General features: G+C 45.8%; 1 protein-coding gene across 8 annotated transcripts in view; it reads right to left on the bottom strand.

The window, feature by feature from the left end:
* Nucleotides 1–23392, bottom strand: part of RTN4 (reticulon 4) — a 51433-nt gene that overhangs the window by 17694 nt on the left and 10347 nt on the right. Inside the window, exons 1-4 of one of the 8 annotated variants that reach the window (XM_031597858.2) lie at nt 20191–22074; nt 8154–8210; nt 4854–7304; nt 2943–4142 (exon numbers count right to left, since the gene is read on the bottom strand). In XM_031597858.2, coding sequence (XP_031453718.2) covers nt 4123–4142; nt 4854–7304; nt 8154–8210; nt 20191–20932 — 3270 coding nt within the window. In that variant the 5' untranslated portion in view covers nt 20933–22074 and the 3' untranslated portion in view covers nt 2943–4122. The other 7 variants (XM_090134541.1, XM_031597857.2, XM_090134540.1 and 4 more) reach the window with 7 other exon arrangements.

Genomic DNA, 23392 nt, shown 5'->3' with positions numbered 1-23392 from the left:
CGTTAAAAGCAACCCGCAGCATCTTTAGCTTAAGGAAAAAAAAAAAAATAGAGAGAAAAAAGTTGAAAGAGCAAATACCCTTATCCTTCCAACCGCTCGGCTGACTGTCCATCTCTCCACACGCGGTCTACCCTCCAGCTGCGGTTATCAATTATGCATACCAATAGGACAGCTGCAAGAGGAGAAATCTACAGCCCGAGATGGCAAACATGGGCTTCCTCGGCCGCGTCTGCAGCCGCTGCTGCACTGGTGCTGCAGGAGGCGGTCAGCTGACGGCGCGGGGCGTGGAGCTGACGCAGTGCCGGCTGGAGGCAGCCTGCTGCTGTGCCGACACGCGGCTGCACCGCCGCCGCAGCCATTTGCTGGGAGGGGGCTCGGAGCAGCAGCTCGCCCGGCAGCCTGCAGCAGACTGCTTTTCAAAGAAGGGCTAAAGACATTTTTCTGATGGTATACAGCATCCTGTCGTGCTGCTGGGCCGCATTTATTCGTTTTAAAGGAGTGGAGATTGAGAATGGTTATCTTGCACACTACCCCTTTCCTGCAGCCAACGCCTCCCTTTGTATTTTACATCAGCACCCCACGGTGCCAGCTGCAAATCTGACAGTTCTCTCTTCACTTCAACAGAAACAAAAACAACCCATTTATATGGCTAGCCTTTAAGAACCAACTTACAGAAAACACTGGACAGGCCTGAGACAAAACCAGAAACTCAAAGCCTACAAGAGCTGTGAGAACCATGCCAATCTATTTTCCGCTTCTGCAGAAAAATTTGTGACTGCTCTTTGATGTTAGTCTCTTAAAAAGAGTCTTCTCTTTCCTACCTGGGACTGGCAAAAAAATAAAAATAAAAAAAATGCTAACAGCTCCCAGCAGCGCTCTAAAGCTTCTTAAAACCCCGACACGTTAGTTTATATAAAGATGCAGATTCCATTCGGTTTTGACACGCAAATCAGAACATGGACCATGGGGTGGAAAGGCTCAAACGTTGCAGAGCAAGGAAACTCATTGAGCTGCACTGCATGGAAGCACCAAACGTGTCTGAAAATCACCACCTGCCCCGACCTGTAATTCTGAACAACACGAAGCCAACAAACCCTGTGCTTCTCCCCTCACCCTTTGGATGATTGCACTGCCACCAAATCAATAATAAATTGTATGCCTTCAGCAAGTCCTTCCCACTAACTTTCCATACTGCCATAGATACGCAACTGAAGGCAGTTTAGATGGGTTACCAGCCCATCTCCCACCAGCACCAGCTCCACCAGCAGGAATTTCTCCATCCTCAAGATTCTTCTCTTCACCCTTTGCACGTCCAGTCTCCCTTCCTACCACCCCAAGCAAATGATCCCAAATGAAACCTGTATCCATCTTCTTTCAGACAGCCCCCCCCACGTCATGCTATTCTACATGAAAACCGAGTGCTGGTGGAGTGCCAACAAACTTCCATGTGAGCTTTATCGTGTCATTACGGAAACACAGATGTTTCTGTACCAGCATTAAGATAAAGCTTCCAAAGGGCTACGTGCACAGTGATACTATCAAGTGACCCAGACAACCAAACGCGATGCAGCCAAGTTCATAACTATTCTATCCTGAAGGCACCGCTCTTCTGAGGGGCTGCACGCCTGCAGGGAGCAGGCCTTACCCACTGACTTTCCATTAGCAGCTGGCTGGAGCTCTCCTGCCTTGGAGGAAGGTTCTGGATGAGAACCAGCTCTGGTCTCACCCAATGCCAGTTGCCTATCAGTGTTTCTGCCAAAGCTGATAACCACAAGCACTCAATTCTCTCCACAATTCTTACACGCCCAATAGGCCTCATTTGCTGTTTGCGGTCTGAACTACGCCCAAAGCCTGTCAACAGCAGGGCTCCAGTGGAACAACACATCTTTCCCCCAGGGAGATTTTGCTCCAAGTGACTCCTTTAATGCCTCCTACTCCTTCAGATATTCCCAACACTGGAATATAAGTCTCCATTTATTACTTAGTAGCGTAAAAGACGACCTGAGCAGACATGCAATTTGAGAATAAAATCAAATGTAATTAAATCAAGATTCCGTGTTGAATTAAATGGTATTTTATAAATACTACGTTCTTTATGGAAATTGCCCAGCATCATTTCAGGCTATTTTTCCCTCAGTGAAACACAACAAAAACAAAGCACCTCTCGCTGGCTGTGCAGTTCTATTTAACCAACCATTTTTTCAATATGGAAAGAACCAGGAATGAACCAAGTGGATGCATTTTATACTTCGTATAACCACAACATCCTGGTTTGCTGTTACAGAATGATAGGAAGTGCTTTACTTCTGCTTCTAAGACCACTGGAGCTAAGAAAAAGCTCCAACATGAATAGAGCTCAGCTGCCCTCTCAAAGGATGCTACCCACTATGAATTCACCTTTGCATCTGCCCCCTCAGGAAAATCTGGGAAAAAAGGTATCATGCACATCTCTGTGTTTCTGTAATTCAAGTACTGAGTGCTCTGTAGCCTACATGAAAATGAGAGATGCGTTAGCCTCTGAGGCTGAAACTTGACCCCAGCACATTCAGAAACAAATGTCAACAGAGACTGATCTTCAGAAGCACCATTAAATGGGTTTCTTGCAAAACCCAAAACCATTTTTAAGCTTCCTGCACTGTTCAGCATGAATATCTGGAGTAACTTAAAACCGCCTGTGTGGTTACAGCACAGCATACAACTTGACATCATGATGGGAAATATCAGTTTGGGGGACCCCGCAACGAACTCTGAGTTTGTAAGCCGGTAACATGAAAACCTCCATCTGCTAAAATAAGCTTATGGCAAGATGGCTTTCTGCCCTATTTGTGAGAACTAATGATCTCTATGCACAAGTAAAGAAGGTACTGTGAGTGAAGCAAGTCTGTACAACAAAAGGAGCAAGATATGTAACCCATTTACCTTCTGGGAACGTTAAATCAAGATCTCCCAAAACCTTGGATATCGTTCTTTGAAAGCCATGTTTCACTTGAGTCAGTGCTCATTTCCGAGCACTAGATGGCATCCAAATCCTCTTTTATAAGCAGGCCTTAAAGCAACTCCCAACAGTCACTGCTGCCTGCCCACACCCTGAGGCTGGAGCCATGCCTGCTGTGCCACAGTGCAGCATCACAACAAAGCCTATGCTGAAGTCAACCTTCGTACACAGTAGTTTTATGGAGGCCAGAAATGGGTTTTAAAGTCCGGCTGGCATGAGAGCAAAGCAGCAGGGTTATCTGCTAGGAAGCCAAGTACAGCATATATGAGAAAGGGATGGGAAAAAAGGCACAGCTGGCAAGATCTCTGAAAATGGCACGCAAGTGTTTAACAGCAGCAGCTGCTGGTGTTGTAAGGTAAAAAGAAGTGGTCTGTTGAAACTGCTGTAAGTTGGAACTACTTGCATGAGGACAGGTTTCTCCATAGTTAAACCCAAACCGATTCGGAACTTATTTTTGTTTGTTTTCCACATCTGTGCCACCGTGAAGTACCAGGTCCCTGTGCTCTGGCACCCTCATGAAACACACCAGGCTACCTGAGTATCCGCCATACAGCATTAAACCCAGACCTGCCAGCGAGGTTGCTCAAAGCTCTGTTTGCTTTATTGGAATCATGGAGTGTATTTAATAACTAAATAAATCCGCAACCATTTCTTTTGTCTCCCTGCAGCTTTCTGGAGCTGTCAGAAGGTACATTCTCAGGTACACAGAGGTGTGTTTGCATTTTGGTTGGCTTACAACAAGCAGCACCAATGAGTAAGTATTTGAGGACAGCACAAAAAAAGCAAGGCTCAGAAGAACACACGCAGCACAGATCCACTGCTTGGCTCTGTGATGAATTATCTGTCCTTTCTCAGAGTGAAAGGACACTCTGAGAACTAACTGCCTGTTAGTTCTTTGTTCCATTACTCTGCCTGCTAATTGGGAGTAGTTTGGTAGTAAAAGCAGACAACTGATTTTAATAATGGATTTATGTCTTGTTAGAATCTTCAGGCACATCACAGAAGTACAGCTCTGTTCAGCAGCAGAGTACCACAACATCAAAAAGAAAAGTACTTCTCCAGTCTATAGGAAGCTGGAACTCCATTATGCGTACAGTTTAGAATGAATTTCTTTAACTCTCTTCTACTTAAAACAACACATTGGTATCTGGAAAAAAAAAAAACAACAACCAAACACTGAAATGAAAGTTCCATTTGGAAATTATCTGTGCTGTGTGTAAACTGATCTTAGTGGTTGCAGGATACTCAACTTCTTAATGGTCACTTTCCTACTAAGCTGAGCACTTAGCTCCTTTGTGCACTATTTATTTCTGGCAGGGATCTACTACAAGCCATAAATCACATGAGTGGAGCTGTGCATGTTGTTTTCCAGGCATAAGCTGCAAGTACCACAGAAGAAAAGATTTTCCTAAGCTTTGAAGCCTGCTGTTTAACTGAATTCTGCATGAAAAGAAAAAACGCCTCTTGTGTACGTGGAGTAGACTGAGACACCACCCTTGGCTTACTATTGTGAACAGCAAGTCTGGACGGCCTCTAATGCTCAGCCTGTAGACAGTCACAGAAGAGCTTACAGTGAGCAGCAACTTATTTGTGCACCAACAGATCACCAGCAGGAGAACTGAAGACAACTGAAGACAGTGAGTCCATTCCTGATAAACATGATAAAAAAAAGTACTGAAGCGGTCAGAATGTGGAAAAGGTAAAGGTGCAGCTCTAACATTATTTTGTCATCCTCTGCTTAAATAGGGAAGTTTACAGAAAATAACTTAAAAAAAAAAAAAGAGTAAGTCATGGCATGCGTAAGTGTAGCTAAAGGTTATGGAGATTAGTGAACTGCAAGACAGTGTACACAGATTACCTGAAGATATATTCAGCTTTGCTGAAAAGACTGCAGTAGGTTTTTCCTTTTCTTTAGCAGAAGCAGCTCCTCTCTCAGCTTCCTTCTCAAAAGCTTCTGGCTTTCCTACACTGACTATTTCTTTTTCAGCAGATATAGGTGAGGTATCTGTGGCTGGTAAGGACACCATGGATACTTCAGGCACTTCTCTGTCCATAGCCTGCAAGGACTTTTTCAAGGCATGAGCATCTTCTTCAGCTTTCACTTCTACATTCTTTACAGACAGATCACAGGGCAGCCCTGGGCAAGGCAACTGCCTCTTCTCATCTCTGATCTCATTACTGATCTCTTTGCTTTCGTTTTTGAGCACTGTTTCTCTGTCGGTGACTTCTGCCACAAACCCAGGACCAATTTTAGGATCAACTAGCATCACAAAGTCATCTTCTACTGAGACGGGAGAAGACTCAATAGGTGAGAGACCTTTGCCATCTCCTGGTTTTGGTTCCGTAGCAATAGATGCATCAGCTGAATAAGCCAGAGCGTTCAGCTCTTCCATCTGAAGTGGAATCTTCTCTGCCTTGGCTATTTTTGCAGGTGTGGGCTCAGATGGCTGAGCACTAACAATTTTGGAAGAGTCTAGTTCAGCTTGGAAAGACTCCAAATAGGGCTTACCAGTCGCAGCCAATGAATCCACCGGTCGTTCCTGTTCCTCAGCAGTTTCAATATTCTCAACTGATTTACTATTTAACATGAGAGTCTGATCTTCACTTTCTTTCCCAGGGAAGTCAGGTATCACCTGGCGATTAAACAAGTCAGATTTTCCAAACTGCGGAGACAGTTTTTCAACAAGTTCCTTGTGTTCAGGCACATCCTGAGAAACGTGTTCTGTTACTGGAGTTGTGGAATAATCTGTTAAGGATGGAGAAGCAGATTCACCAGAGACCTTGGTTCCCTTAATTAAGTCACATGCAATAGATATATATGGAGTCTCTAGATCTTCAGGACTGGTGCTACTCTCACGATCAGGTTTTTTAAGTGTCGGCTCCTCTTTTGCTTCTTGGGCCTGTGTCAAAGGCATATTCACCGCCTCTTGGTATAGCGGAGGTTTCTCAGCCTCTTCTTTTACATTCTCATAACTAGCAGTAGTAACAAATGTTCCTAATTGAGAAGTTTCAAGCTGCACAGTAGATGCTTCCACACCAGCTGTCCCACTGCTCAGCGGGGCTTCCATGACAATATCAGGCAGTACTGGTGACGGGGCAGCTTCTGAACCTTCAAATGAGGGGCAGAGTTGTGTCACAGGTTTCAGAGTCTCTTGCACCGACTCGGAGGTTTGAACTAAATCAATCTTTGTTTCATAAGCAAGTTTTGTACACGCCGCATCGTGCATTTCACTTTCATAAGCTTCTTGTACAAGATCAGGAGTGAGACCTTCAGGCATACTTGCTGCAGTGTCAGATAGCGGTGTTGATACGCTATCTGTTTTAGCATCGTCAGCTTCTAGGCCTTCCTGCTTGCCAACTGCTTGAGAGCTAAAATCACCTTGTTCTGTGTTCTGAGCTTTCATTTCTGCAATTTTTTTCTCGTCATCAGTTCTATTTTCTGAAGCGTCTTCCTCTACTGGGCAAATAGATTTGACTTTGCTACCATCAGGAGTTATAGAGGATTCAGATTTAGTACAGGTGATGTAATTCTGTGAAGGTTCTTTTACAGCTTCTGGGGTACTCGGGAAAGACAGATCTTCAGCACTGCCTTCACTGTCTCTTTCATAATCCTTCAGCACTGTCAGCTTATCTACATCATATTTCTCATCTAAACTGGTTTCCAGTTTGCCATCTATTTTACTTCCAACATCCTCTCTCAAGCTGCTCAGTCCATGACCAGCACCTTTTACTTCCCATATTGGCTCATACGGTTTGAAGTCCACATACTCTTCCCTTCGAATAGCATCTTCTTTCAGTGCCTTTTTGTCACTATGATCACCATCTCTGCCTTTGTCTTTGCTAGAAAAGATATCTTCCTCGTTTTTCTCAAACAAATCTTTAGGAGTTTCTGGAGACATACTCAGAGGCTGTGCAGGCATTTTCTCCAGATCACACAATTCTTTAGGGCCCTCTAGCTGCATTTCTTCTTCAGCTTGAAATAAAATGGCTGCTTCTGCTTTAGTAAGCGAGGGTTCCATTTCTGAGTATTTCATCTCGGAAATGTCTCTCTTATTTCCCTCTGCAAGGAATGGATTTCTTACATTTTCCATTGTTTCTTTACAAACCTCACTTGCACTTTCTTTGTAAATGCCTCTTGCAGGTAATCCATCTGAGAGTGAATCAAAGGCTGTGTGCTCTTTAAAGGGATCAGCTGAGAGAGGAGAGAAGGAGAGAAGAGAAGCAGCAGTATCAAGCGGGACTGCAGAAAAATCCTCTTGACCAAGTGACTTAGTGCTACCTGGCTGCTCTTGCAAGTCCACAACTTTTTCTGTGACCATGGGGACAGAAAGGAAAGTTAGAAAATGCAGGTGTTCTTAAAGTCAATGCAAATTTTCATGACAGGTTTTCACATGATGTTAAGTTATGAAGCAGCACTTCTGAGTTCTATCATAAATATTACTAGCCAACAAAACAAAGTATCAGTTAAAAAATGCTACTCTATTTCCTCTCTTCTAGCAGAGAAGTACGGGAAGTTAGAGAAGCAGCAACTTTTTGCATTGCAAAGATCACAGTAAAGCTGAAGATGCCAGACGAGTACAGAGCATCCAGGTACAGCAGGCAACATTCCCAAGGTGGGGGGAGGGAAAAAAAAAAAGATGAAACAGAAAGAGGGTGTGTGTGTATGCTTGGACAATAACATATGCACAAGCATGCATGCCTGTAAGAATTCTTTTTTTGTCCCCCACCTTTTTTTTTTTTTTTTAAATAACATGAATTTGGTGGACAGAGTAACAAACAGAAACCACTAACATGTATGCACAGATTTTACTTACATCAAGTACTGCAGAAAGTTACTACGGATTACATCTTTCTGCTAAATGAATAAAGCAGCTATGCTTTAAAGTATTCACCTCTTAACAGTATCAACTTCTCTCTTACATCAAGGGTCCAAGAATTCACAGATGGCTGTAGTATGTTTATAAAACAGTTTAGCATGTAAATAAATGATTGGCCATTAAAATCTTGAATGGATCAAAAAATTCAAAACTGAAAATGAGAGAAGCTATTCTTGGACCCACGCTGACTTTTAGTAAATGAGGAGTAATCAGAAAGAGTTCATGAGATCAGATCAGAAATACAGGATGTATTCAGACAAAGGTGAGCAGAAAGAACTTGCCTGCAGAGGAGTGCATCAGAGGCGCAGATGTAGCAGGAAGAGCAAAAAGGGTCTCATCTGAAAAACAAACAAATAACCTCAGCAGAAATAAAGGCTAAATAGTTGAAGGGGAGGGCGGGGAAGGCAAGCAAGTAGTCAGTTCCCAGTAACTAGACAGGGCCAGAGCCAGCATCTACACCCACAAAGACTCTTAGCATAGATATAAGCCAGGCGACCAGGGAGTGTCAGCGCTCAGAGCTCTTTATTACAGCAGGATCCTTACTGAGGGATCTCTGCCCTGCCATCCAAGGCCCAGTTCAAGATAAGCTGCACCACAAGAACCTTTCATTCTGCACACCTGCACACAATTGAGAAGCTCTTGCATTAGAAAAAAAAATCACCTGCCATTGATATCAACACACTTTTATGTGTTCACTTTGTCAAAGTGTTTCCAAGCTCTTAACTTGTGTGACAACAGCAAAGATAATGAGACTCAACAAAATTCTATGAGAAGATGACTGAAATAAGCTTTGGAATCCTCTACAAGGAGGGCTGACCAGGCAATGCTGATGCTAACCAAACTGGAAACAGTAAATGATTGTACCCCCAGTTACTACCTGCCTTTACTATTTGCATTATGCTGTAACACAGACAAACCTCCAAACGAAAGCATTATTAAATCCTTCTTCAGCATGATTCAAGAAATGTATTTTGCTTTTCTGAATTTGTATTAATCGCAATATTTCAACAGAGAAAATCCCACTTCTCCAATTGCCACCCAAAGAACTAAAAACTACTGTGAGGAAGGACTTCCTTCTACTAAGCTAAAATAGTCACTCTAGTTCACAAACACACAATGGTGAGAAGCCAGATGACCCCAGAGTTTCCGATTACATAGAATAAAGGCACACAGCTAAAACACTTCAGTAAGCTGCATGAAAGCCTAGCTGAGCAGCAGCAATGCCAACCATCATTAGGAACCAAAGAAATTGAGACCAGTCCTCTTCCACACGTGAGTAAACAGTACTTTTCCCAGGTCTGTCATGGCCTGCTGGCATTATGCTGATGGAAAAATAGTAACAAATATCTTTTGTTCCAAACGGTGTGTAAAGTTTCCAAATTAAGCTTGTTAAAGAAGATTTACAGTTTATATTAATTGCATTAGAGGAATGGAAAATTATTTTTGAGTATTTCAATTAGATTTTGAATTACCAGTCTAGACAACATCAACAATCTTGAGTTTTATTTGCCTGGATAAAATCAAGTATTAAAAAAGGTTAAGAGCTTACACTGTAATAGAATCGATTGTTTTCAAATGATGAAAAGCAAGAAATGAGAAACATGATAGGCCCAGCACTACACACACAGCAACCTAATGAAGACATTAGAGCAATTTTTGTTTCAGCTTCGAACCAAGACTTCCTGCAACTGCAATGTCACTTCAGCATCCTCACCACCCTCTTGGCTTACTCAGGTTACCCCCACCAGTGGTTTTAAGTCTTACAACCTCTGTTTCCCATTACGATACACAGTTGGTTATTCCTGTTCTGTAGAGCACTTATCTTCACGTGATGTTTATACGTCCCAAAATCTGGCAAGATATTAGAGCAATAATTAGAGTATAGGACTCGGGATTTAGAATGACACCCTCAACCTCTGCCAGGCTGAAGAGTATCTCCTGCTTTCTGGAAACTATGTTTTTCACATAGATTGAAACCTCAATTCCAGATTTAGAACTTGTTAAGGCAGTGCTACAGTTCAGTGGCAACAAAAGCTTTTAAGGACAAAAACCACACCGGAGGACAACGGATCAATAGGTGATACTGCAACGCTCACCAATTCACTGCCAAGTGTCACTGAGCATCAAGGATCAGCGTTGTGCACTATTTTCAATAGTGTAGAACCCCAGAGTTTTCTGTTTCTGTGGGGAACACTGATTTCAGGAGTGTAGTGCTGGTTTCTGAGTGCTTTGTCAAGCCAGCACAACATGGGAGCTCGTTCTCAGGTTTGGCTTCCATTTGCTCAGTACAGAAACACACAGCAGCTATGCCAGTCACTGAGCTCCCAGATTCTCTTAATGGAAAGATATGCCCACACCCATGCTTTATTTTTCACACATCACTGGAGTGTGACAAAGAATTACATAAAAGCAGCGTTTCCTAACCAGCCAAGGAGAGCCACCCACCTTCCCTCCACCTACATCAGAGCTGTGCTCTTCCTGCTGGAAGGAGGGCAACCAGGACCTCTCCCTGCTGCTGGGTACTTACTTACCCCAGGCAAGTGGGGGGAACAGAGCAGCACCTCCACAGCTCCCAACCATGGGCTAAAGCTCAGTGCTGCAGCCCAGCATCAGCTGAGTGAACAACTGGCAGCGACCCCATGACGTGCACTATGCAGAATGCACTTCAGTGAGAACAACTTCTCCTAGATGTTAATTTCACAAACCTGAAAGGAATGTTTTTAAATAGGAGAGAGGTTGAATCGGACTGGGAAAGCCTTCCAAGTGCTGGTTTGTCCATCACACCACCCATCCTCACTGGTGGCAGCCACAGAACAAATCAAGAGCACTCGGAGTAGCTGCAGGGTAAGGATGGCATTCTGTAGGTCAAATGAAAGAGTAAAATATTCTATTTCACTACGTGCATATATACCCTGACAAAGATTTGTACATATTTACTTTACTTGCAAGCTTCAGTGTGGTAAGTTTTGTTATAGAATACCATTTTTAGCAGGACATCATTCTTCATTTATAAAAGAAAAGCAAATAGGATATGCACTGGAGGATAAATCACTGAGGGTGATCCCCTGGAGCATCAGTGAAAGACACTAGATGATTCACAACAAAAATACCAGTAAGTTAACTGTTTGATCACTGTTTCCAGCAGAAGAAATATTTTGCTTCGTGAAATACAACAGAATGAGACCTTGAAGTAAACACTACCTTTCCAGAAGAGAAAACAGCCTCTACTGCAAATGACATCTGCCAAAAATCCATAATGGTTAGTGATTTACTTGCAGCATTACAGCTGAAAGAAAAAAAATAAGAAAACCCCCAGTTTTCAATGGTTGCATTCACTCATGCCATTTAGCAAAGCACTCCAATTGACATTCCTTTCTCTTACCTGAGAACAATGTTTTGTTTCGGGCTAAAACCTAAGTCCCACCAGCAAGAAACACACATCTGGTTTGTTTAAAAACAGACAGCAGCATAACTAAGCATCGTTTTAAACCCCATTCTGATTTTTGCCAGTTTCCCCATCGCTGCTGTAGTCATAGGAAGCTGCTGGTATTATCAGTTTAACTTCAAATCACTGCATGACTAGTTAATAGCAAAGTCATGAACAAAGACCAGAGAATTCAATGGAGTGAAAGACTTCTGAAACAAGCTAGCTGCAAAAGCTCCCAGGGAAAGAATGTTTTAGATGGAAAAATACTAAGCAGACAGCCCCAATGACAGCCATTTCTGAAAAAAACAACTTTCTCCAACATTTACCTGCCATGAAAAAGCAGCAGAGGATATAAGTCTAGGCCCACAGCACAAGAACTTAAGAAGAACATGCTCAGCCCTCATTGTGACTGGATTTTTGCTTAGTGATGGACCCTTCCATCTGCTCTCATGTGTGACCATCCAGCCACACACAGCAGGTTTATAGTAAGGCAAGTTTATTGTTCTGATCAGCTCATTTTGAGTTTTGCACAAAAAAATATATATTTTTTTTCCTTACATGCAAATACAGTCAACTTCCTTCTGATGTACAGCTCAGCTTTGGTAGGGACTGTCCCAGGGAATGAGCCAGTGCAGAAGAATCTTCTGAGAAAAGCAGCTGCCTACACCAACTCCACTTCAGCTGTTCTCCCTGTTATGATGCAATTGCTATAAACACAGCATTTCCACCAAATATTTAAGCAACCCAAGATGAAGATTCAACTACTAACAGCATATTTTCACATCATTAGCTCCAGCTGCAGAGCAGCAGCAAGCAGCCAGTCTTTCTCATTTGGCTCTGTTTAGTCTATAAAGAGAAGCCTCAAGTTCAGTAAATTCAGACTGCAAAATCTGAAATCCAGGAGGGAAGCAGCTCTCTGGATACAAGCTAAACACAAGACAGAGACTGACGAAGATTCTAATGAAAACAGGAGCTCCGTTTTACTCTTCTTGATGGGATAAAATGATGGAAGGACCTAAGAATGTCATCCTTAACAAAGGCAACCACAGGCCCTCAGCTCTTCAGTTACTGCCAGCAGGCATCATGCACCACCTGCACAAGTGGCACCACAGCACATGGGAGATTTCTAATCTTGCTTTATTTGAAATAGATGAGGAAAATGAGTTCAAAGCAAGGACTTTGAATCCCTGCCTATATTTAGCTATTCTATCTTATGGAAACAAGCCTCTAGCCAGAAGCAAGTGTCGTCTTATTGTTTAAGCAGAAATCTATAACCAAAGTGGCTGAAGCATTTTTTTCCCCCCTCAAATATCATGTTTTCACAGCCCAATAATGACATCCTTTCTTCTTCTGAAAGAGTGACATTCGAGGTGAATTGCTCAGGAATGCAACACTGTACAGTGTACAATGGCTGGGGTAAGGAACAGCTGCCCAGAGAGGCTGTGGATGCCCCATCCCTGGAGGTGTTCAAGGCCAGGTTGGATGGGGCCCTGGGCAGCCTGGTCTAGCATTAGGTGGGATGGTTGGTGGCCCTGCATGTGGCAGGGGGGTTGGAGATTCATGATCCTTGAGGTCCCTTCCAACCCTGGCAATTCTATGATTCTGTGATCTCCTGTTCAGCTACAAAGTAAGAAAGCCTATGCAGTTCCCCCCCAACACTCAGCTCCCAAGCAGGGAGAGCAGGCACACACTGAAGACGTGTTAATCCTGGCTGTGTTATAGTTCTCAGTCTGTCAAAATGAGGGACCATTAGGAGAGTGTTAGTTGGGTTTTTGGTTTTGTTCTGTGCTCTTTTTCAAAGGCACTGAACATTGTGATACAGCTACCAACCTCATCTCAGTCCTGCATCAAATGTTTCCATCAATAATACTATGGACAAGATCCAGTTGGATATTCAGAGACCCAACATTTAAGGATTTCATTTATTGTAACACAATTAAGAAGAAGTAATCTAACTCAATACATGCCCAGCTTCATAGATACTCGCTCTGGCTATATTTCTAACAAAAGAAAAAAAATCACAGCTCAACATAATTTAACCAAAATAACTCTTTCTTAAGATCCAGACTCTTTAATCATACACTGAAATACCAAACAAATTTGGGTTCTGGCAGTACCACAAAACAGAAAAAATATAATAATTACACCCAAGCTTATTCAAAAGCAGGAGGTCTGGAGAGCCATGCAAAGCCTATCATTATGCAGACATTACCCAATTTGATTTCAGAGATTATACCAATCGTAAGAGTCCCTTTCACTGATTTGAACAGATGGAATTTTTCCCTGCTTGCTCCGTGATTAAGAAAATTAAACAATATTTAGATTAGTTATTTCATCACTGCAGAATGTATTATTAACTAAATTAACAGGGAAGAGATGCTACTGATTTCTTCCAGCACTCACTCTGAACACGTTACCTTGTGTGATAAGCCACTGGCGTAACAACTTACAGTCTGCAAAATAAAAACAAATTGGTGCATAAGACATCTTCATCTCACAGGAGGGAAAAAGAACACAGATATCCTGAGGATTCACCAGAGCCATTAACATCACAGAAGAATAGCTTTTAATGAAATGGATAAAGCAGCATGAGACCTTTACACTGTGCTCAAACATTGAGCAGCGCTGTGCTTCCTGGCTTGCAATAACCTGTGCTCACTACAGGTTTTAACTGCCCACTTTTAAGTCACTCTGACAACTCACATACACGGGACGGGTGATTTTCTCACCTAACAGTGAGATCAGTTACACAGCACTTGGGTTCAGAACACCCTTTGAACAGCATTTATGGGGCTGAAGGCGTGGATGCTTGAAGACTAGGCTGAAGATCAAGAAGTGGCCTTTCTGCCAACAATACCACACGTTTTGTTCTCCTTTCCCTGGATCTTATTAGTTCCTTTCCCTTCCCTTCTCCAGCTACAACCCACTTGCCAAAGGCTTCACACAAGCTCTACTATCTGTTTTACTTGGCATTCATTTCCTCATCACCCACAAAGGAGGACAGGCATTACAGACTTTTGCCTTCTGTCAGAGAGGGGCTGGAGCAGAGTTCAACCAAAACAGTCATAAAACACTCACGATGGATAAGCAGTAGGACTTTGACACCAGAACAGCAGCATCCAATAGGCCAAGAGCATTTTTAACTGGAAACAGGAAAGCTGATATTTATCTCAGTCTGGTGTCTTATTTAAAAACTTGTTAATTAACATATTCTTCCCAGCTGATGAAGTTGATGACATGATTGCTCCATTCATTAAAAAGCTGCAAGTTTACAGTATATTCCTAAAACACAAAGCAAGCCTTCCAGCAAAAATACAGAAGGTCAGAAGAGTGCTCCTAACATGCCTTGTTTATACACTGCAAAGCAACTGAGACAAAGCCATGGAGAAGCCATTCAGAAATACCTCTAACCAAAATCTCCTCATTTTGACACATCCAGTTAGCAGCAGATTGATTATTTCCACTTGAAGGATAAAAACATTCCACTGAGATAATTTGCTTTTCTCAGACTTTATGAATATTAATCAGCCCATTACTTTATCACTATTGTAGTAGTTCCAGACGTGTCACAGAGCTGCAGCTCCAGCAATCTCACCACTACCTGTACCACACTGCCCTAAAAGCAATCCCAGAAGTAGAAAACCTTATGTAGTGCTTCAAAGTGTGAAGGGTCATTTCTATTTTAGCCCATAAAACTAGATATGAAAAATAAATATGAAAATATTTCACCATTTTGAGCTGCAGTTCTTACTCTAAGCAGATTTTTTTTTACTTAACTACAGCTTTTCTTTCATTCCTAATGCAGCTCATTCTTACTTCATGCATGAACGTTTCTGAATAGCTGGGGATAGTTTACCTGTGAGTTACACGTGTTGCTTTACATTTTCTAGCCAGCAACATGCCAAGAAGCAGGTCCTTGCTTACAAAGCATCTAGAACCTGAAAAACATTTTCAGATAGAAACTTTTCCCATTTTGTATCACTTACATAGTTACTACAGCAATATGTAAGCTCAAAGAAAAGAAAAAAAAGGCTACTTTCATCACTCTCATTCAAAATACTCTTCAAACAGGAAAAAAAAGCACACTAAGACACACCCCTAGCCATAGGCTAACAGCTCTCAGCTACTCTAATGCCTTCTCAGCAGACAGAGGTCAGATTAAGCTGATGAAAGTCAGCAAGCTGTTGGGTGCTGCCAAACAGCCACTGAAAGACACAAACCTACAGCTGTTGCCCAAATTCAGTGGCAAGCAGCAATACCTCCACAGAATTCCAGCAGCATGGAAAAACTACAAGAACAAAGGCTGCATGGATGCTGCTAAGTAGCCAGGCTCCAAGCTTGAGTGCTCTCCAAAATCAACATCCTTCCCATCCTCAGCACTGGAAGAAGGAAAAGGCAAAGCAGCCTCCTTACAGAAAACCAACCGGAAAATTATATGAGAAAAACACACAAGCAAATTACTGAAATAACAAAATGCATCGTGTTGTTCCAGTTCTACTTTATGAACTTGGCTGTCTTCTCACCACACCAATTGCCAACAGCCACGGGATATTTCTGTCCCTGGGAGCTGCAAAGTTGGAATCTCTTGACCTTTATCCTCCAGCTACCACTCACTCCTAAGCCATCAGCAGAACAATCCTTGCAGGCCTTGATGCTTCCCTAGCAATTCTCTACCTGCCAGTAAGAGAACAGTACTGACCAGGAGGCTTAGATGCTGCCCTGACTCAAGAAGGGCTGGCATTAGTGGCTACCCAGGTGACAAGGAAGAGGTTCGGTGCTCCCCAGCAGTGACACAGAAGTGTGGATGAGACAGCTGCCCTTTTCTGTCAACTTCCATACATTAAGATGAGGAGGAAGGGGAAAAAGGACGACCAAGCAGTAAGCAGTCCTCTGTTGTCTCCTAACCTGTGCTTTGTAGGAAAACTCCCAATGCAATTCAGAACTTTCCCAAGATCTGTATCATTATATGGCAGCTGGAAACCGTGTGGTTTTATCCTAGAAAGCAAATCAAAGGATACACACAACAAGCAAACATACTACCAGACTTGACAAGCCCATCCCTGCATAGACTTCTGGTTAACAGGGGAGATGGCTTTTTGGCTTTAGAATCTCTTGCAGCAGCTGAACCACAGGAGCAGGTCCCACTGTGCTGGGCACTGCACCTGCATGCAGCAATGCACAGTAGGATCCCCCACTAAACTCACTTAGATGGGAAGGTGAAATACAAAAATGAAAACGCCAGCTTTACTGCAACAGGCAAATTGCTGGCTACTCTCCTCTATGTGCCTCTACAACAGGCTGAGTAACAGGAGAAAGTCACATTCTACCTTTAATTTACACAGGTCATGGCCACCTCAGAGTTTTGCTGTTATTTCAGAGGGCGGAAGGGACAGAGCCTCACACTTCAACAAAATACTGAAGATCAGCAGGAATGGATTTTAATAACTGAAGGATGCAGTGAAAGTCACCTGTGGTGGTATTCAAGGACAGCTGTATTTTTCCCATATCATGCTGCACCCTCTCCATAAAACCCAAACAACTCCTCTGCATGATCCTATGCATTCACAACAGCATACCAGAAAAACTCATCAACACAGGAAAAAAAAAAGCACAAAAAGCACATGTGCTGCTTTACAGTGTGTATAAAATGCAAGCTACAGACTCGAGAATATCTCTGCTGCAGGATAAAACGTACATAGTGAGTAGAAGCAGGTGCAGCCCACTACATCTAACTGCCTTCTGCTGCAGCTGGGGTCAGGTTGGTGAGGATGAGCACTAACACAGAACAGTGTGTGCCCTGCTGGTAGCTGGAGGATAGCCATGGCATCCCTGCTGACCTCCACCTGACACATGGGCAGAGCTTGTATGAAACCTCAACTCTTATGAATTAAAAGCAAGTCCTGCAAAATTAATTAAAAACAAGACTAATAAACTGGCACTTCAGAACATTTGCACACGCACTGAACCGTGGCTGGATTGCAGGCTGCTGAGCCACAAGGAGCCATCATCTTTGCTCACTCAGGACACTGGCCTGCCATTCCACAGGACCAGTCTGCTCGGATGGCACATGGGTTTCCCATTAAGTGTAGAGTGAAACGTTGTATTGCAGCCCTGCCTTCCAGCAAGGCGATATACAGCCTGCAGTTAGAAGCAGCAGCTGTGCTGATACCATCTAGGGCTGGGAAGATGAAAGGTGGCATCTTCTTGTCACAGTTTATTGGTTAATCTTAACTGGAACAGCTAGGAGAGGGGAAAAAAAATTAAAAAACAAAACCACAAGACATCAGTGTTACCAGGGATGACCGCCTAACGTTTGCTTTTCCCCCCTCACCCCCCACTGTATGTAAACTTCAGTAATCAAGATTACTTCTTAAATTTCTCAAGGAAAGTAATTTTTGCTGCCCACATAACAGTGAACAGAAAAAAAAAAAAAGGCATCCGAGGCAGCATAAGTTTTATTAGAGCCTTTTTCTTGTTTTCTTCTTCTACAAATATTTATACTAGCTCTTAGAAAGGTAGAGACTTGCCAGCGACTTGCATTACATATAATTATGCCACAACCTCTTGCAAGAATGGTACGGAATACTTCTAAGCACGTAACTGATACTAATTACAAAGCTTTGCTTTTCAAAGCTCCTCCAGATATAAATAATACCTCTTACTGGGCCAAGAAGTTGTCTATGCATCTTTCTCCATTGTTTTACTGACAAAAAGCAGCACCAGGGCCCACTGCTGCTGGTGACAGAGGAAACCCTACTATCCCTCACACACTTACCATAGGCAGTACTCCTTCCAAATAAGACTTCAAAGCTATCCATCACAAATCATCACTGAATCAAAGCCTTAGATGTTAAATACGGAGAGAATTGAATCTTTTTAGATTTCCAGATTGTGAACCACAGTCTTTCACTTAAACCTCAAGCAGAGCTGACAGAGAATGAAGCCATAACCTTCCAGAAGAGCGGCGGCCATCACAGGTGCCTGTGGTTATCCGTTCCTCAGGCACCCTGCCACCAGCTGCAGGCATCATCTGATTTTAGCAGCTTCACAGCAAGACTTGGGGTGAACTCATTTGAAGTTAAATCATCAAGAGTTGATATCCATTCAGACAGCGGGTGGTTTTTGGTTTTATATCGGGTGGCTACTGCTGAAACAAAGCACTCCCACACTTGGGAGGACCAAAGCACTCATATAACATGTCCAGACAGTGCTTTCATCGAAATGATGTGCTCACATCTGGATTCAAGTGCTTAAAACATAACCTGCGTTCCAACCCATCGTTAGATGAGTACCGTACCTGTCACGCTTTGCCTCTGGAAAGCAGGACTGCTAAGGATGCCAGTCCTTGCTTCAGAAACTCTGAACTCATCATCAGTGATAGATCCTGTCCTCCCACAATCAGGTCTTGTAAAATAAGTCTGGCACCACTTTTCAGCTACAGCACCCAGCTCTCACGGGGTTCTCTCTCCTCTGCTTTAACACAGGAGAAACATTTCAGGTATGGACAGGCTCCTCGCCTCGTCCTTCTGGGCTCAAGGAGCAAAAACGCTCAAGCAGGCCCAGGAATCACACTTTTATCCCTGTTTTCCAAGGAACAACATGGAGTTGGACTTGATGAACTTCATGGGTCCCTTCCAACTGGCTATTCTACCATCTGATTGAATCATTAAGGTTGGAAATGAGCACCAAGATCATCCAGTCCAACCATAGCACAGCACGCCGTGCCCACGTCCCGCAGTGCCACATCCCCACGGCTCTGGGACACCTCCAGTGAGCCCAGCACTCCCTGGGCAGCTGTGTCAGTGCAGAATCACTTCTGGAGAAGGAATTATTCCTAATATCCAACCTGGACCTCCCCTGGCACAGCTTACAGCCATCCCCTCTCGTCCTATGGCCGTTCCCTGGAGCAGAGGCCGACCCCACCTCACACAGCCTCCTTTCAGGTTGTTGCAGAGAGCCACGAGGTCTCCCCTGAGCCTCCTCTTCTCCAGACCGAACAGCCCCGCTTCCCTCAGCCGCTGCCCATCACACTTGTGCTCCAGACCCCTCACAGCTCCGCTGCCCTTCTCTGCACACGCTGCAGCCCTCGGTGCCTTTCCTGCAGTGAAGGCCCAGCACGGAGCGCAGCACCGAGGCTGCACACGGCGGCGCTGGGCTCGCACTCCTGCTTCGCCCCAACCCGTGGTGCTCCCGCCCTCACCTGCGGCCCCAACAGCAGCACTGCGCATCTCCCCAGCGCCCCGCCACACACGCGGCTCAGTCAGAGGAGCCCCGCGGAAGGCAACGGCAGCACAAACCACGAAGTCCCGTCAGGCGTGCAAACAGAACGCGCGTTTTAACGCGGACTTGGGGCACTCGCTCTCGAAAGCCGCCTCTCACCGGCGGCTATTCAACTCCCGCAGATGCCACCGCGCACGTGAGGCGCGACGGCAGCTACGACACGAGGCAGCATCACGACACGAGGCCCTCGGTTTGCGAACGTTTATTGTTCCGGAGGCCGCCGCCCGCCCTCCCCCCCCCCCCCTCCCCGCAGCACGGCCCCTCCCTCCCACCCCGTGAGTAACGTCAGCGCCCGCCGCGCCGCCGCCGCCCGCCCCGCTCCCCGGCCCCGCTCCCGCCCCGCAGCGCGGCGCGGCCGTTGCCAGGCGGCGGCGGGTTCGCCCCCGGGCGGCCATGTGCGAGGCGGCCGCCGCCCCTCCCTCCGCCAGCAGCATAAGAAAGAGGGGAGCGGAGAGCGACTCGCACGCGCGTATAAAAAATTAAAAAAATTAAAAATTATAACAATTTAAAAAAAAATTAAAAAGGGGAGGGGAAAAGTAGGCGTTTTCCCGCAAAAGCTGCGGAAGGAGGGCGCGGTGCGGCGGCAGACAAAGGCGCGGAGAGGCACTCACCCGCCGAGCCGGAGGAGGACCCTCTTCTGCGAGGCTCCGGCTGGGGCCGCTCGGGGCCGGGGGACGGCGTGCTGGCGGCGGACGAGGACGAGGAGGCGGCGGGCTGCGGCGGGCACCGGGCGGGCTGCGGCGGCTCGGGCGCGGGCTCGGGCGCGGCGGGGCGGGGCGGCTCGGCGGGGCTGCCGAGGTCCTGCGGCGGCGAGGGCCGCTCCTGCGGGGCCGCCACGGGCTTCCTCTCCATCACCTCCAGCTGCTCGTCGAAGTCCTCGTCTTCCTCTTCTTCTTCTTCTTCCTCCTCGTCCTCCTCCTTCTCGTCGTCCAGCACGAACTGGTAGTTAAACTGAGGCTGCTGCGGCCGCGGGGGCCCGGAGGAGGAGGAGGAGACCAGGGGCGACTGGTCCAGCTCGTCCATGGTGCCTGGAGCGGGCGGAACAATGAGCGCGGCGCCGGGGCTGCGCCTCTGCCGGCTGCGGGGGGAGGGCGCGGGCTGCGCTGCGGGACCGGTTCCACGCCCTGGTGAGTCACGGCCGGGGGAAGGAGGCGGGGCTTGAGTGAGCGGCGGCCGCGCGGGCCAACGGGACGCAGCGGGGGCGCGGTTCCGCCAATCAGGTGCGGCCGCCTCATGAATATGCAGCGCGAAGGCGGGGCGGGATGGCGAAGTCGGGTGAAGTTCGGCGCGGGGCGCGGTCCGTGCCCCTCCTGCTCGGCCGTGGCGGGGCGCGGGGCGCAGGGCGCAGCTCATGGCGGGCAGCCGTAGGCCTCAGGCCGGGCTCTGGCGGCCGTTACGTGCTTTCTCACCTGCTGGGCACGGTGCGGAGCTCCGCAGTGCGGAGGAGCCGCTCCTTAGAGGCGCTGCGGCGGTCCGCAGGCGGAGGCATCCCCCTGGGGAAGGCGGGCGGCGGCGGTCAGCCGGTGCCTTCGAGGAGATGGGGGCAGGGCACGGGATGGTAGTCGAAACAGCGCGCAAAGAGCCTAGCGTGGCTAGGAAGTAATAAAGCCTGCTGGAATCACGGCGTCCATCCAGGGAGGAGACATTTTGGGAGCGCACCAACTTGTTCAGCCCGCGTGACGCTGCAGCAGCCGCGCAGAAAGGCCCGGCGGTGCCGTTGCTACCAGAACCGGGCAGCTCGGCAGAACCGGGCTGCTGCGGGCTGTGATGCGGGCCTGGGCCGTGAGGCGACGCCTCGCCTCCCCGCACTGCCGCCTTCCCCGGCCTCCTCCGGGCAGCCGGCACCTGGCCCGGCCTCGGGTGGTGCTGCAGGAGGCTCGCACGAGGACACGGGCATTCCCTTCCTCTTCCAGGCATGCCTAGAAGGAACGCAGTACTTTCACAAAGACAACTGTTATCCTGCAGGGATACAAAATCCTACAGCAAGCGAACGAGAACTTAGCTGAAGCCCTGTAAAGCTGTTAGACTCTGTTTTCCTCTTTGTTATTTCTTTTCCCTCTGAGATTTTGTATCTTCTGTTGACAAACGATTCACATATGTTTTCAAGCCAGCCCTTTTGGCTGTCGTTTTTGGCTTAGTGGCGTGGTGGTGCTGGGTTGGTGGTTAGACAAGATGATCTTAGCCCTCTTTTCCAACCTTTTAGTCGTCTTTTCCAACCTTTACGTCCCATGAAGGGCTGTGACTCACCCGTAATCCTGTTATCCCCAACAGGAGTTTTGCTCTGGTGGAAGTGGTGCGTCCCAACATGGAGGACTGCAGCCCAGAAGCAGTGCTGCAGCTCCAGTAGCAGCAATTCCTCCTCGCTGTGCCAGCAATTACTGTGCTTTGGGATTTATGACGCGATTCCCTTAGCTATAGCTCTTTTTAGTACTTTTTGTAGAGTTCTGAGTACAGACACAGCGGTGAAACCGACTTGAACATCTCCAGCCACGGTCATTTCTGGTCATCTACAAGAAGGAAAATCTATATAGAATTCAGACGATGTTATCAGAATGCTTCAAAGCGAAACCATCGTCGGTTAAAGAGAAACGAAAGGGATTTTTATTTAGAGAAAGGAAGTGACTCAAGGTCTTGAAGGGAAACAGGAAGGGAGTTCCAGATACCCCGAGCAAATCAATTAACAAGGGAGAGGAAAACACAGCTCTCCAGCTTTGGACATACGCCGCAAAACACGCTTTGGTTTAGCTCTTAGAAAAATATTCTGTTATTCTTGTATGAAGATTGTCAGCAAGTAGGCGTACTTTGCAGATATTCAGTGAGTTAATTTACAGACTTAGTTTTCATGAGATGATTTCGTATAGCAAACTTAGGAAGAAAACCGTTCAGTACATTAAAGAGAAGCAGTTAGTCTGCTTCTGAATTTCTGCAATAGCACTGATAATGGTTATATAGCTGCATTTTCTCTGTCCACTCTGACTTTCTGCTTGATCTTACACAGAAGATACCATGGCATACCATAGACTAGGAACATCATTGTGATGGAACAAAGCATACTGAGTTCGAACAGGAATAGCATTTAGTCTCAGATAGCAATTAAAAAACATGGAGTTAGAATTGCAGGGATAGTTGGATTTCCATCCCTCATGTTAGGCTAAAACACAACCCCCAGATTTCAAGCATCGTGGTTGGTCTCTGGAAGGATAAAACTCTGCTGTTCCTTTGCTTTCAGATTATGCCATTGTTATGGCGTGGTGGGCATTGGGCATGGTTACCTAGCTGGTTTCTCTTGGTTTGAATGCCTGCTGTCCTTCTGCTCAAGCCCTGTGGTGGGGCACTGTAAGAAAATCACTCCTTAATTTGATAATACAAATGCAGCATATGGAGGGAAAAGGCATGTTACAGAGAGATGACCATCTTTTAACGGTAACTGAGACAGGTTTGCTTTGTAGAATCTTCTCCAGGACCTGCCTCTCAGCTTTGTCCTCTGCAACAATTAACATTTTCTTGCCAGTCACTTTTTAAACCTTTTACATTCTTTTGTGTTCCAGGCACTCCCTGTTCTGGACTTGTTTCTAACGTCCCGTAAGTGTCTGTGTGGACTGACTTCAGCTGAGCCAATTTTTCTATTTTTTCCCCTCCAAAATCATCTTGAAAAATCAAACCAACGTGTTTTTTTACAGTAAGCATGCCAATAACCATGCTGATGTGCAGCACTCTGATTCAGATCTGTCACAAAACAGTGTTTAAAACTTCCTTTAGCCAGTCGGCGAGATGCTGTACCACACCACCTGCAGGGATGGGGCTGGTTTAAGG

Source organism: Phasianus colchicus, chromosome 2, assembly GCF_987193195.1.
Source record: "Phasianus colchicus chromosome 2, bPhaCol1.hap1.1, whole genome shotgun sequence".
Lineage (NCBI taxonomy): Eukaryota > Metazoa > Chordata > Aves > Galliformes > Phasianidae > Phasianus > Phasianus colchicus.
This window is presented reverse-complemented; position numbering and strand designations above follow the sequence as displayed.